The 14,981-nt window shown below is 43.1% G+C and overlaps 1 protein-coding gene across 6 annotated transcripts in view; it reads left to right on the forward strand.

Moving 5' to 3' along the window:
* Positions 1 to 3,259: 3,259 nt before the first annotated feature.
* BICD1 (BICD cargo adaptor 1) overlaps positions 3,260 to 14,981 on the forward strand; it is a 190,381-nt gene continuing 178,659 nt past the window's right edge. For all 6 annotated transcript variants that reach the window (XM_079775608.1, XM_079775603.1, XM_079775604.1 and 3 more), the window contains exon 1: positions 3,260 to 3,960. In XM_079775608.1, coding sequence (XP_079631734.1) covers positions 3,748 to 3,960 — 213 coding nt within the window. In that variant the 5' untranslated portion in view covers positions 3,260 to 3,747. The remainder of the gene's footprint in view (positions 3,961 to 14,981) is intronic.

Genomic DNA, 14,981 nt, shown 5'->3' on the forward strand with positions numbered 1-14,981 from the left:
ATGCAAGTTGGTTATGTAGTCATGGCATCAGCTGGGTTTCTATGGTTACAAAAACAATTACTCTTCTACAGTCTTTGCAACAGAGAAGTGTTTGGTTATGTTCTTAAAGTTGTTTTGTAGTTCAAGGAATTTTATTTCAACCTAAAGAGCAAAACTGAATGTTTAACTCTTTTTCTGAACTGTTCCTAATTTAAAAGAATAAGAGGAGAAAGTTAGATTATGGAGATGTCAACTGTGCGCATTATGTTTTGCATTTAGAATTACACATTCAGGCAGTCACTCTGCAGGGCCCACACACTGACCCCAGCATCCACTTATGTGTTCCAGGTCGCCCATTTCCATATACTGTGACTAGTACTTCCCTCGATTACTCGGTCTTCTCCTCTCTCAGCAGACTAAAGGCAGAAAAAAATAAGTCCCTAACCTTTTATTTTATTTTTGTTTTTTAATTTTCTCCTTATCTTATTTAAATAGATAAAAGGGAAAAACACAAAGACCTCAATAAAAAATTGCACAAGATGGAAAGACAGAAGAAATATCAATGGTAAATAACTAATGGTAGTGGTTTTGGTCAGAAGGTTCAGTCTCATTTGTTATCAACAAAATGTAGATTGAAATGACAATAAGATGATACTTCTTTTTTGCCTGTAAAATCAGCAAGAATTTTTTTCTTATGTTTTATTTTTAAATTTTTTTTCAGCAAGGGTTTTTAAAAGTAATAACATGCAGCACTGGTAAAAGTAATAACACTCTTCTCCACAACAGGATGAACTTACTCCTTCATGGGAAGACTGGAGGATCAACTTCAATTGATATGAAAATTAGCACCTTCAAAACATGCATGCTCTTTGACCCAGTAATTCCACTTGGAGTAAGTTCTATACAAGTAAAACTACTACAACAGGAGAATGAGTGCAAGTATTTATTTTTAAATATTTCTTTAAAAATTAAAAAACACACACGTTTCTATTGATTTTATAGAGAGAGAGACAGGGAGAGAGAGACATTAATCGGCTGCCTCCTGCACACCCCTACTGGGGATCGAGCTGCAAACTGGACATGTGGCCTGACTGGGAATCCAACCGGTGACCTCTTGGGTGCATGGGATGACACTCAACCAACTGAGCCACACTGGGCAAAATTTCTTTTAAATGCTTGACTATGAGCTAAGCACAAATCTGATGTCTTTGCATGTATTTTGTCATTTAATCCTCATCAGAACTCTATGAGGCAATACTATTAACTCCCTGATTACAAAGGGGGAAACTGAGGTACAGAGAAGCTAAGCAACTTACTTGTTCAAGGGCATACAGGCAGGAAGTGGCTCCGACTCCAGAGCCAGGCCCTGAACCACTATGCTCCACTGCCTAGTTCTGAAAAAGAGTTAAGGCAGCAGGCAGAGCAATGTAAAACAAGATAATTTCAAGAATTCTACAGAAGAAAAAAAAGACTGGTGGGACATAAAACAGAGCTAGGAATGATATAGGTGACATGATGGACATTTATCATCCCTGCTTCTCTGCCAGGTTGAATTCATGGTGGTTGCAAGTTTCAAGTATTCCCCCCCCCCCCTCTCTCTCTCTCTCTCTCTCTCTCTCTCTCTCTCTCTCTCTCTCTCTCTCTCATCTCTCATTCATTTATCAGAGAATATTATGTTGCAATTGTCAGCATCTGGAAGGAAGCTTTCTTGTTTGTTTCAGAGGCACTGAAATCACATCCAGAGAGCCTAGTAGTCAAGGTTTTGTAAGGGCATGGTCATTTGCTACTCTTTCCACAGCATCAGCAACTGTCTTTTTTTTTATCATGTACACAATGATGGGAAGTTGAGTTCTGCTTTCTAAGTCAGAAAGCTCGTGCACGCGTGTGTGTGTTTGTGTGTGTGTGTGTGTGTGTGTGTGTGTGTGTGTGTTGAACAACTCCTGGCCACTGAGAAAAAACTGGTCTATTGATCCCACAGCCTCCTAGTTACACAGAAATTGCTTTTCCCCCACTTCTATCTCTTCTTTCCTCTTGGTTGTTCTCCATCCTCGACTCTTCTTTATTCATTATTCTCTTTCACACTGACTTTGCCTTCACCCCCTTTTGTGACTCTTCATCATTGCTCTTCATATTGATCAAAGGGGCCATTTTAAGAGCATATAATATTTAGTTATGGAAGCCAACATAATGATCAGTTCAGGGCTTTGGAGTTATGATTCAATTTTTGGCTTCATCACTTAAGAGTTGCCTGACTTTGGGAAATCGTTCTTTGTCTTTCACCACCTGTAAATTGGGGGGTAATGGTTCCTACCTCAAAGAGTTGCTGTTAGGATAGGAGAGAATGCATGTGCCACACTCAGAAGAATGCTTGGCACATGGTCTCAATAACTATTAGCTCGTAGTATTTGAAAATGTTTATTGTAGGGGATTGTTGATACTGTACTTAGGGAACTTCATGCAACTTTCTTTTATTGAAGAATCCAGAAAGCTACCGGGGCAAGAAATAATGACACTTAGAGGCTTCCTGGGTGCAAGCACCATAGAGATTTTTTCCTTTTCTTCTTTGTAGATAGTGATCTTGTGATAAGCTGGGCACAGAGAGCTTGGACAAGGGCAAAGCATCTTTTGCAAAGACTTCCCTCGGGTGGAGAGTACCTTGTTGAGTGTGAGGTGAACCAGGCCGGGGGACGGAGGAGGGAGAGGGACGAAGGAAGCGGGGAGAAAGCAGGCGCCTTGGGGCACGTCTGATAGGCGTGGGAAGCACAGCGTTTGGCTACCGGAGGCCGGGGAAGAACCCCGAGAGCCCAGGCTAGGACGATGCGCGAGCCCGGAGCGCATCAGTTACTGTTTGCTTTTCTTTGGGGAAAACGCTGAGTCCAGGCAGTTTGCAGAGCTGGGGCTCTGGCGTCAGTGACAGAGCAGGGGCGCGCACGCCACGGTCGGGGGGCTGGGTAAAAAGCCCTGGGAGGGTCTCCCGCCCAAGGCGAGCCGGCTGGGCGGGCAGGGCGGCGGCTTCCTCCCCGCGCGCCCAGCAGCCGTCCCGTCCAGCAGCAGCAGCCGCCTCCTCCGCCTGCGTCCTGCGTCCTGCGCCCCCGCCTCCCCCGCCCCCCCGTGCAGTGAGTGGCGGTGCAGTGAGCGGCCTCGCGCGCCCCGGCAGGACGCGCCTCGGGACGTCGGGTCCTTCCCTCCTCCCCCCGCGCGACTCTGTGCGCCTCCCCGCCTCCCGCTCGCTCGCGCCGGGGCCAGGCGCGGAGGGTGGGGGCGGGCGCGGGCCGGACTGCATCATTCCGCACCGGCTGCGGCGCGGCCAGAGGGAGCAGGTGGAGTGAGCGGCGGGCAGAGACCGGAGCGCGGGGTCCGCGGGGACTGCAGTGACGCTGCCCGGGAGCCATGGCGGCCCGGCGCCTCTGAATAAGCAGCATCCCGAGCCCCTCGCTGCCGGGCCGCAGCCGGGGCCATGCCGCTGGGCCGCTGAGCGCACGCAGGGGCCGGCCGGGAGGACACGCGCGGCCGCCGCGGCCGCCTCGCCCCTGCTCCGCGCCCCGGCGTTCTCCATGTTGCGTTTCACGTCAGTGTCTTGGGCGGTGTAGCTCCTGCTGCCGCCAGAGGAGCAGACAGGACATTGCTCTCTGCTCCTTCATCCAGCCACACTTTTCTTTTCCATTTTTATCCCCCTTTCCCTCTCCATTTCCTTCTCCCTTACCCCGCCTGCTTTTGCATCCATCTCCCCGACCCTGGGACCCCCTCCCGACCCCGTGCACCGGGGCTATGGCCGCAGAAGCGGTATTGCAGACGGTGGACCATTATAAGACTGAGATAGAGAGGCTGACCAAGGAGCTCACGGAGACGACCCACGAGAAGATCCAGGCTGCTGAGTACGGGCTGGTGGTCCTGGAGGAGAAGCTGACCCTCAAGCAGCAGTATGACGAGCTGGAGGCCGAGTACGACAGCCTCAAACAGGAGCTGGAGCAGCTGAAGGAGGTGAGTCGCCTGTCACCCCTTCCTCCCCCTACCCTCCCCCCCCCCTGTCCCCATCCCCAACCTTATCCCCAACCTCATGCCCACTCCTTTATTACGAAGTCGGGAAGGATGCTATTGAAAGGATTGTTTCTTCATCGTAGAGCCTGTGTTGATAAGAGAAACTGAAAGGTCCCATTGTTTTCCTCACAAGAGAAAAATTGCCCAGGAGATGAATGGATAAGCTGGCATTTGGGAGGTCGTGGCTGTGGGGGTGGGCGATGCATAAGAGTCTTGGAGCCTCAGCCCTCTGAGGCCACATTCCACTGGGTCGGAACGTACACCTCCAACTTCACAAAAACTGCTGTTCTTGCCAACCCACGTTTCAGTGGCCATCCCATCACCCACAAAGGCTTTGAGCAGGTTTGTGTCCGGGACCCACAATTTCAGGATGTAGAATCCAGGGTCCCTCCGCCTCCTGCTGAAGGTAACCACGTCTTGATGAGAGAGGGGACCGTGAGAAGAACTCCCTGCCAACCCCATTTGGCAGCCTTCCTTCTCCTGGGCTTTATTTATGCTTGTCATCTGGCCGAGGGAGAAAAACAACCCTGCTGGACGGTCCCACTGCCCGGCGTTCACCTGCGCGAGGCCGGCTGGGCCGTGCACGCGTCTTGTGAGGTCACCCTGACCAGGGGAGCTGTAACTCCCGCACAAATGGTGTGAAGCATGGTATAGACCCAGTACGTGGGTAGACCTGCCCTTCACACGAGGCTCTTGTGTTTGCAAGGACTGGATTTATAAAACGAGACTGTCACAAATGGACACTTGTCCTCTTTAGTCTTTCGGTGTTTGGCTTCTTTTACAGACTGGCTAATGGATTGGAAGAAAAGAATAAATGTGCGTTGATTTCCTATCAACAACACTCATAGGAGTATACATATTGTTGAAGGAACTCAGTCTGTTTCATCCCATTTCTGAGACACTGTGGGTAGCAAGTCGCTGGTAAATACATTTAAATGTACACAATGCTTGGCAAGTCTTTATTTTTAGGTGCACATTGGCATTTGAAATGTTAATTCTAATTTTGTATATAATATAAAAAAATGCGTTTCTTACAACACACTCAGTTTTGGGGGGGGGCGGGGGCATCTTATATTGTGTTGTTACAGTTTAAAACATTTGTGGCATAACTAATCAACTTGCCTTCTAATTGAGTACACAATATGGTAAGCATGTATACTTTCAGGTACCTCTTATTTTTATTCTGATGCCTAAATGTCCCAAAAATTAATATATGGTGAAGATTCTACCTGGAAATCGGATTTTTGTGTATCAGGCTGTGAATTTCTCGCACAGGTTTCCCTGACCATGTCCATGTCTGTTCTAACAACAGCTGGACTTACTGGTATTTTCCAGTTTAGATTGGGTCTTGGGCTGATGTGTTTAAATCCAGTCAGACTAAACCTTGTGAAGTCAGGAAACAGGATGATGATTGTAATTCTCAGAGATATTTTGATGTTGTCTACAGCTATCATCATGGCTTTGCCAAGACAAGGAAGTGCAAACCAGGCAGAGTTAAGCCATCATGTCCTTGATAAAGGAGGAAGACTTATTTTAGTGAAATGGAGTAGAACTGTTACCTGACCTTCCTGCTGGATTTAAATAACCCTTTCAGGTTTTTTGTGTTTTTTTTTTTTTTTCTGTGTCATTGTACTGACCATGCAGAGTAAACCTTAATGCAATTGTTTTTTGCCTTTACTAGATTGTGAGCTCTTAGGCAAGGAATCTGACTTAATTTACTTTGCTTCCAAAGTCTTTAACACAAAGCCTAGCACAGCGAGTGTGCAATAAGAATTTTAAGGAAGAATAAATTTATACTGGGAGAAGATATCTTTATCAAGCATTCACTAGTCAATATTGATTAGTGTCAGAGAAAGACCAAGAAAATTAGGAAGTATGGAAAGGGACTAGTGTTAAAAAAAACTACCTGTATTGCTTTCTTCAGCAATAGTGGAGAAAATGACAAAACAATGTTTTGTAGGAATAGTGTAACACTGGTTTCTTAACAGAGAATAATGCTAACACCAATTATTTATTTATTTTTTTCTGTAAGAAATTTGAGGCATATTTTGTTCTTTATGGCAGGAGGGTAATAGAATTTATCAGGAGGGTTCTTACCAAATCATACTTGCTTACATATGTGTTTTAAGTTGCATTTAGCATAAATGTAATTCAATTTTAGGTTCCTAATGACTGGCTTATACAGCTATATAAAATATATTTTAAGGTAGCCCAGCCAGTGTGGCTTAGTTGGTTGAGTGTTGACAAATGAACCAGGAGGTCACTGCTTGATTCCATGTCAGGGCACATGCCCGGGTTGTGGGCTTGATTCCCAGTAGGGGGCATGCAGGAGGCAGCCGATAAGTGATTCTCTCTCAACGTTGATGTTTCTATCTCTCTCCCTCTCCCTTCCCCTCTGAAATCAATAAAAATATATTTTATATTAGGGTAATAAAATAATAATTATACTTGATCATTTGATAGTGCGACCTGTTATTTTTATTCTTTTACTATGATATATACTTTAGTTGGGAGTATTATTTAGCTTTTTTAAAAAAATATATGATTTTAAAGAGAGGGAAAGGGAGAGGGAGAGAGAGAAACATCAATGTTACAGAGAAACAGCGATTGGCTATCTCCCACATGCAACCAGGGATTGAGCCCGCAACCTGGGCATGTGCCCTGATCGGGAAATGAATAAGCAACCCTTTGGTGCAGGGGATGATGCTCAACTAACTGTGAGCAACACTGCCCAGAGCAGGAGCATTTTTAAATGAGCTAAACCAGTCTCAAAAATATTTCCTGTTTAAAAGTAAATTCAAAATAATTGTGCAAACGAAAATACTCCAATGATAATAGCACATAGAAGTCATTTTTGAAAAACATGCTTTCTGAGTGCTCTGATTTTTCAAAAGGAAGTTTTGTTCATTTTCAGGTATATACAGCAAATAATATATATCTAGAATGCAAAGTATAAAATACATCTTTGGCTTTATTTTTAAATATATATATATATATATATATATATATATATATATATATATATATATATTGATTTCAGAGAGAAAAAGAGAGAAGGAGAGATAGAAACATCAATTATGAGAGAGACTCATTGATTGGTTAACTCCTGCACACCCCCTACTGGGGACTGAGTTCTGACTGGGAATCCAACCTGACCTACTGGTTCATAGGTCGACATTCAACCACTGAGCCATACCAGCCGGGCATCTTTGGCTTGTTTCTAGGCTCTTGCAACAAATATGACTCATTATTAAATAATTGGAATGGGAATGTCAACACAAAAATACTGTACTAAGTCCAAGTTGGACATTAGTAATTTGCATTGTAGCAATTTGGCTCCGTCTTTATAGGTCATTTTGTTTTTGAAAGTCAGCACCCAGCAATGCTGCCGCCTTCCTTCCCAGGCCATGCACTGCCCTGACCGTAGTGCAAGTGAGCAGTGTTGCCTGGAGATGTACAAAATCAAGATGATGAAGTTATTACTTTTTTTTTAGACATGTCTTTTCTCAGTCCAGATTGCTTTTTGGCCTGGGCTGATAACACTAAGGCCTCTACCCTGTGCCTACACGACGGCTGTAATTCTGTTCCCAAAAGAACACACTTCAAAGAAAAGTACTAAGGATCTGAGAAAAGGATGACGTCTGACATCACCATGGCCTCCCTTTTCATTATACTTGGGCAGCTGGACAAAGCAGCATGTCCACTAGAATACTTGACCGTGGTCTGAGTTCACAGATAATGCTTGCTTTTCAGTGACCTGCGGGGCACCCATGCCCAATTATGTCCTGGCTGGTTTTATGTCTGGGATGTGCGTAAATCAACACGGTCTGTCCCCAGGCCAAAATAGTACTTGAAGAAGTCATGATTCTAAGATAACTTGAAAAACAAAAATATACATGTATTTTGAAAACCCCATAGAATTTAAATTTAAGGATTTCTTTTAAACTTAAAAAATATAGTTGAAATTTTAAAAGTAGTGAAGTTTAAAAAGATCCCCTAAGAGAGGAATGATTCAGCATTTCTGGTATCATTTTAGAAAACATATCCACATGACAGGACACCTTTAGGAAAGTTTTGCAGCTAGGTTCCAATAGACTATGGACTAAGAACCTTCAACTCATTTTCTTGGTCTGTTTCTCAACCCTGATACCAAGGATAGACAGCACCTGCTAAAGAAGCACTGTGTGGGCACTGGACATGTGTTTTTTTTTCAGGGTCATAGTGAAATCATTCAATAAATATTTAATTTACTTTTAGAAATTGTCACATTAGGGACCTGATGAAAGCCACTTAATTACCTGCCTTCATCTTTAAATAACTAATTCCCTCCCCCCCATCCAGATGCTTAAGAAAGATTGTTAGCTTATTTTATGTCTGTAAATTCTAATCATGAAATCATATGGGGGCGGGAGGAGTAAAAAAACACACCAGATTTTTTTCCAATCTATGAATAAACATAGAGAAAGTTAATTCTTTATTTGACTTACTCTATTATTTTTCCCTTATTGCTTTTAAAGAAGAAATATTTACATTTATTATTCAGTTTATTACCAAATGAATCAAAACATCTAAAATATATCAACATAAGCTCTGGGAAACTGTGGACAACCTCAAAAACAAACATAACCTCTTTCAATCACATTTCTTTCTTTTTTTTTTTTTTTGACCCAATTGCTTTACCTTGCATCATCCCCTCTTTTTCAACTCAACATTTCAGCTGTGGCAGAGTTATTTCTCAGATATCATTTCACGAGATTTTATACTCTTTCATCAAATTTACCATGTTTGCATGAACATAGACAGCAGCCATGGTTTGAAGATTTTTTTTTTTTCTTTCAGAATTTCATGCTTACAAATATTCTTCCCTGTCGTCCCTTTTAAATGCACTTGTACTTTATGGATATTGATATTGTGTTCCAGGTTGAAAATATATTGTATGTTGAAAAATACAGTAAAGGACTTTCTCACACATAAGGTTATACCTATAAATATGGCTTTGAAGGAGAGGAGGACATGAAGAGATGCATAGTCTTACTATGAAGTCATTCATTATGGTAAAGAAAGGCATGTGAAGTCCGGTGGCAGGAGGTGAAAGTGGGAAAGTGGTAGTGGCTACATTTGGTCTTGGGACTGCGGAATCATTAAAAGGAGGTGTTTTGTGCCTTATGTCTTATCTTATTTAATCCTCAAAGTAACTTGGAGGCTTCTTGCCCATTTTTAGAGGTAAGAAAATAATAAAAAGAATAAAGCATTGAACTATGTGCAAAGCATCGTGTAGGCACGTTGCATGCCTTATCTTTATTTCTTATAATACCCGTTTACAAGATATTACTTGCATTATACTTGAAAGAAGAGGAAAATACATTGGGCTTAGAGAGGTTAAGGATTCTTCTCAGGCTGCAAAGCCAAGTAGTGAAACCTAGTTTGGGAAGAAGCCCACTTTCTTGCCACTGCAAAGGGTGAACCATCTCAGTCACAGTGCAGTTTATTTATTTTTTAAAAATATTTTTATTGATTTCAGAGAGGAAGGGAGGTAAAAACATCAGTGATGAGAGAGAAAATCATTGATCAGCTGCCTCCTGCACACCCCACACTGAGGATCGAGCCCACAGCCCAGGCACATGAACATGTGCCCTGACCGGGAATCGAACTGTGACCTCCTGGTAAATAGGTCAATGTTCAACCCTGAGCCATGCCGGCTGGGCAGTCCCAGTGCAGGTTAGAAGGTCATGGTGTTGGTCACAGAAGGTGGGTTGAAGCTGTGCCAGGGCAGAAGGGATAGTGAGGAGGGGATAAACCTGGGAGGTTAGGGCAGAGCCCAGTGTTGGATGTGACTGGAAATTGGCAGTGAGTTGCGAGTCTCAAGGAAGGTCCAATGGCCTGGAGCACTTTTAGAGAATGAAGTTGATGGCCTGTGAAGATATGTGAGTCCTTTTAATTCAGGTTTTCTTTGAGGGAAGGCATAAGTTGCATAATAGCTTGGGTGGTAAGTGACAGAGAAGGCATAAATCTGTCTGCATTGCTACTACTATGGTGGGTGTTCTCTTATACTTGTTTTAAATACCTTTAAACATACGAATTCATATGCGGGGTTTTCAAATACTCAGCTTTCAATAAAACAAATGAAGAATCTGTGTACTTGGGTGCCCAAACCTAATTTCCAGAATATGGAATATATGAACACTTTATGGAATATATGAACTACATTCTCGCTAACTAATTCAGATTGTATTCTGAATTAGGAGATGTGCAGACGAGTAAACAGTGGGCAGAGACGCTGGGTTGGCACAGTGAGGCCTTCCAGGGCAGCCTCAGTGGAAAACTAGCCCTGCTGACCTCTCTGGAGGGAGGGGAGGGATCAACAGCACCTCCCTCACTGACTGGTACTTGAAATTCCATTAGCGCTTTTAAGTGTTTAAAACATTTTTTTCATTAGAGGTTAGTTGCACTTTAAAAATTACCGTTGTATAATTATGACAGTTTCTGGCTATCATCCAAGTTAGATAAAAATCACATACAAATTAATAAGTTCCCCTTCCTCTCCTCCCAAATCTGTCCGCATTGCTACTACTATGGTGGGTATTCTCTTATACTTGTTTTAAATACCTTTAAACATGCCAATTCATATGCAGGGTTTTTTGTTTGTTTGTTTGTTCTTGTTTTTATAAAAGTGAAATTGTGCCATGCATATTATTCTGCAACCTGGCATTTTACATTTACTAGTATGCACTTTTAAAATGCAGTGTTTTGTAGGACAGGACTGTATTTAAAAAATACATATTTTTATTGATGTCAGAGAGGAAGGGAGAGGGAGAGGGAAAGAGAGATAGAAAAATCAGTGATGAGAGAGAATCATTGATTGGCTGCATCCTGCACGCCCCACACTAGGGACCAAACTCACAACCCGGGCATGTGCCCTGACTGAGAATCGAACAGTGACCTCCTTGTTCATAGGTCGACCCTCAACCATGAGCCACACTGGCCGGGCAGGACTATATTTTTAAGGCACTGGATGTTTAAAGTGTGAAGAAAATGGGATGGATTAGGGAAGAAAACCAGAAAGCCCCAGGGAGTGTGGGTGGTAGTGGGGGTGCAGGTGGGTGACTCAGGTTCTCCCTTGAGAATAGCTTGGGTGGTAAGTGACAGAGAACACAAGTGTAGGTGTGTCTAAAAGAAACGGATGGGATTTGTTTGGTTGCCCCATACCAGTCAATACCAAGGAAAGAGAAAGTTTTGTGGGTGAATTAGCAGCAAATCTGATTTCTTGTCTTTTTGGCTGGAGGGAGCTATGTGTATCAGCATAATGGGTGGCTGGTGACCGTGGCCAGCAGGAGTCGGTCCTGCAGTGTGGCCACATCCTGTCCATAAAGGGTCTTGGTGAGAAGCCAGGATGATTCAGGCAGTTGGGGCTCATTACGTCATCCCATCTTTGCCTGGTGATACTTGCGTTTTGAGATGGCTGGTTAGGACCTTCTACAGCATCTCAGATTCAGCATGTGAATACAGGCCATGGGGAGAAGAGAGTACAAGACAGGAAAATGTTCCACAAAACTGTTCTTCCTTGTGGCAATTGATACCTTTTCTTCCTGGGATTTAATTACTTTGACTATAAAATTAAGGATTTGGGAATAATCTCTATGACTTTTATTAGCTCTAAACTTCCATGATACTGTGCTTTAAAGTAATGTAGTCTACTTATTTATCTACTTGTCCTTTACTTATCAAATTTATTCTACCTTTTTACCAAGTACAGGTTACTCTTGCTTAATTGCGGTAAATTTTCACCTAGCCTTCAGGTATAGGCATCAACTCTTCTCTGTATTTTCCCTCCTTTCCATTTCCCCTCTGGTTATTCAGCTACAGCCAGGAAAATCCACCTGTTTTCACACTTGTACTGTACCCTTCCACAGGTTTTTAAAAATATGTATTTTTATTGATTTCAGAGATGAAGCGGGGGGGGGGGGGGGGAGAGATGAGGGAGAGAGAAAGAAACATCAATGATGAGAATCATTGATCGGCTGCCTCCTGCACGGCCCACACTGGGGATCGAGCCTGCAACCCAGGCATGTGTCCTGACTGGGAATCTGACTGTAACCTCCTGGTTCTTAGGTAAACGCTCAACCACTGAGCCACGTTGGCCGGGCCACAGTTTAAAAAAAGAAGAAATTTTATAGTTCTTTTTTCCTTTGAACACCTGGCGCAAATTCATTTTTTTTCTGAATTCACTTTACCTCTCTTATCAGGCCTGTACTATTATGGAACTGATCCATTGAGTTACTTTTCATTGACATTTTTGTACATGGCTTCAGAGAGCAGAACATGGCTCAGTGGGTTCCTGGGAGCTACATTTTGGATCAAAATGAAGAACTAACAGGTATAGCTTCCTGAGAATGGAACGAGGCAACTTTCTTTAGGAGATTCTAGCCAACCACATGCTGGGAATACCATCCTGGTGGGTTTATGCTTGGAAAGGGGTTTATATTGAACAATATCTAACGTGCCCTTTTTAGTCTGAATATTTTTTTACCTTATTCCAGGTATTCCAAGTAATTTCATATGTTGCTGGATGTTGTTGGTTTTTTTAAAAAAATATATTTTTATTGCTTTCAGAGAGGAAGGGAGAGGGAGAGGGAGAGATAGAAACATCAAGGATGAGAGAGAATCATTGATCAGCTGTCTCCTGTACACTCCACACTGGGGATGGAGCCTGCAGCCTGGACATGGGCCCTGACCAGGAATGGAACTGTGACCTCCTGGTTCATAGGTCGACAATCAACCGCTGAGCCACGCTGGACTGTTTCTGTTTTTTATAGTCTCTTCCCCACCACCAACCATATCACAGTGTTTCTAACATGGTTACATTTTTGTTTAGCATTTCATAGTATTTAGGACTTTTGAACATGTGGAATGCTTTCAAAGTGTATTAGAGGTTTGTCATTATTTTGATTTATGTTTTGCTTGATTTTCAGAAGAAAATGGATGCATAATAGAGAAGTTTGAGATGACTACTTCTGTAAATTTTGGGAAGTTTCCGTGAAACTATACATTTTAAAGCCACATGGTTGCTTTGGGCAGGGGAATTGCCACCTCTAGAATCTTTCTTTCTTTTCTTTTTGATAATTCCCAAAGATTAACGTTTATTCTCAGAGACATCTCCTATTTGAGGAAGATAAACATTTTTTTATAGGAAACTGCAAACCTCCCAGCCCCCTTGTTCACCTTCTACCTACAAATGGCCCCCCAGACCCGTCCAGGACCCACTTGCCAACTCCTGATGGATGGCTGCCTTTACGGGCACTAACCCTGATCAAGTGGGCTTCACGTCTTTTCTGTCTCCCCCTCTCACAACCCCTGGGTTGGGGGAGTGGCCTCTAGGCACACCCCCATTGCTTCAAGTCCCCTGAAGCCACATCTGCCTTCTCATACATCCATTTATTGGTTGATTATTTGTTTATTCCACTAATGCACCTCTGGTGCAGGACCCTGCACTAGACCACACGCCACAAACCTTGGGTTTTTCCACTCTGCCCCCCTAGCCCCTAATCTATGGCACAATCTTTGTTTTTTCACACGTTTCTTTCTTTCACCCACGATGATATGTTTTGTCATTTACACATCATCCAATGTTTTATAACCTTCATTGTCAGCTCTTACATTATATGCCAATCGGAGTTTTTATTTTTCCTTAAATTGCCCATTACTTCTTGTTCTGTTTCATTTATTCACTCAAAAGTGTGTATTTTGAGGCTACTATGCTGGGTACTATGCCACTCGCTGGAGGTACAATGTTGAACAAAACAGACAAGAGGGAGCTGCCTGCATGGAGCTCATGTGTGAGACCAGGAGATAGGCAGCAAGCACATGCTCTTCAGATGTGAGCATTGCCGGGGAGTGAAGAGGTGGAGCCTGGCTGGGCAAAGTGTGAACAGAAAAGTCTCTCCCAGGAGGTGACATTTGAGCTCAGACCTGAATGATGAGAAGTCACGCCTGTGGAGATTGGGGGAAGTCCCTTTTAGGAAGAAGGACAAGTGCAAAGATTTTAGAACTCTGTAGTAGTGAGGGAACTGCCGGGTCACCATGCCCTGTCAAAATAACCATTCGTATTTGAAGGATGACCATCTATAAAATAGTATGTCGACTCTGGAGTTTTTGAATGAGATTTTGTGTCTCCACGCTGGAAGTGTTTGAGCTGAGCCTCCATACCCCCGAGGGCTTCTGTTAGAAGAGGTGGATCAGAAACAGTGACTTGCAATACAGACTGCTTATCAGGATCACCTGGGTGATTTCTAAAAACACTGCTGCCTGGCCCATCCAGCGAGGCTCAGTGGTTGAGTGTCGACCCATGAACCAGAAGATCACAGTTTGGTTCCGGGTCAGGGCACATGCCCGGTTGCAGGCTTGATCCTCAGTGTGGGACATACAGGAGGCAGCTGATCAATGATTTTCTCTCATTGGTCTTCCTTCCTTCCTTCCTTCCTTCCTTCCTTCCTTCCTTCCTTCCTTCCTTCCTTCCTTCCTTCCTTGTTCCTGTTAAATCTTTATTGTTGAGATTATTACAGATGTCCCTCTTTTTCCCCTCTCATTGCCTCCCTCTACCCAGTTCCCGACCCACCCCAAGGCCTTCGCCACCCTATTGTCTGTGTCCATAGGTAATGCATATATACATATAAGATTTTTTAAAGTATTTTTTCTTTCTGTTTTTTTGCATATAAGATCTTTGTTAATCTCTTCCCACACCCCTCCCACCCTTCTTCTCTCTGAGAATCGTCAGTCTGTTCCATTTCCATGCCTCTGATTCTATTTTATTCACCAGTTTATTCTGTGCATTAGATTTCTTATTTGTTTATTTTGATTTTTAAATTCAATTGCTGATGGTATGTATTTGTTGTCACTTTGTTGTTCATATTTTTGATCTTTTTATTTTTCTTCTTCCTCTTCTTAAAGAATACCCTTCAACATTTCAT

Source organism: Cnephaeus nilssonii (assembly GCF_951640355.1).
Source record: "Cnephaeus nilssonii genome assembly, chromosome: 6".
Taxonomy (NCBI): domain Eukaryota; kingdom Metazoa; phylum Chordata; class Mammalia; order Chiroptera; family Vespertilionidae; genus Cnephaeus; species Cnephaeus nilssonii.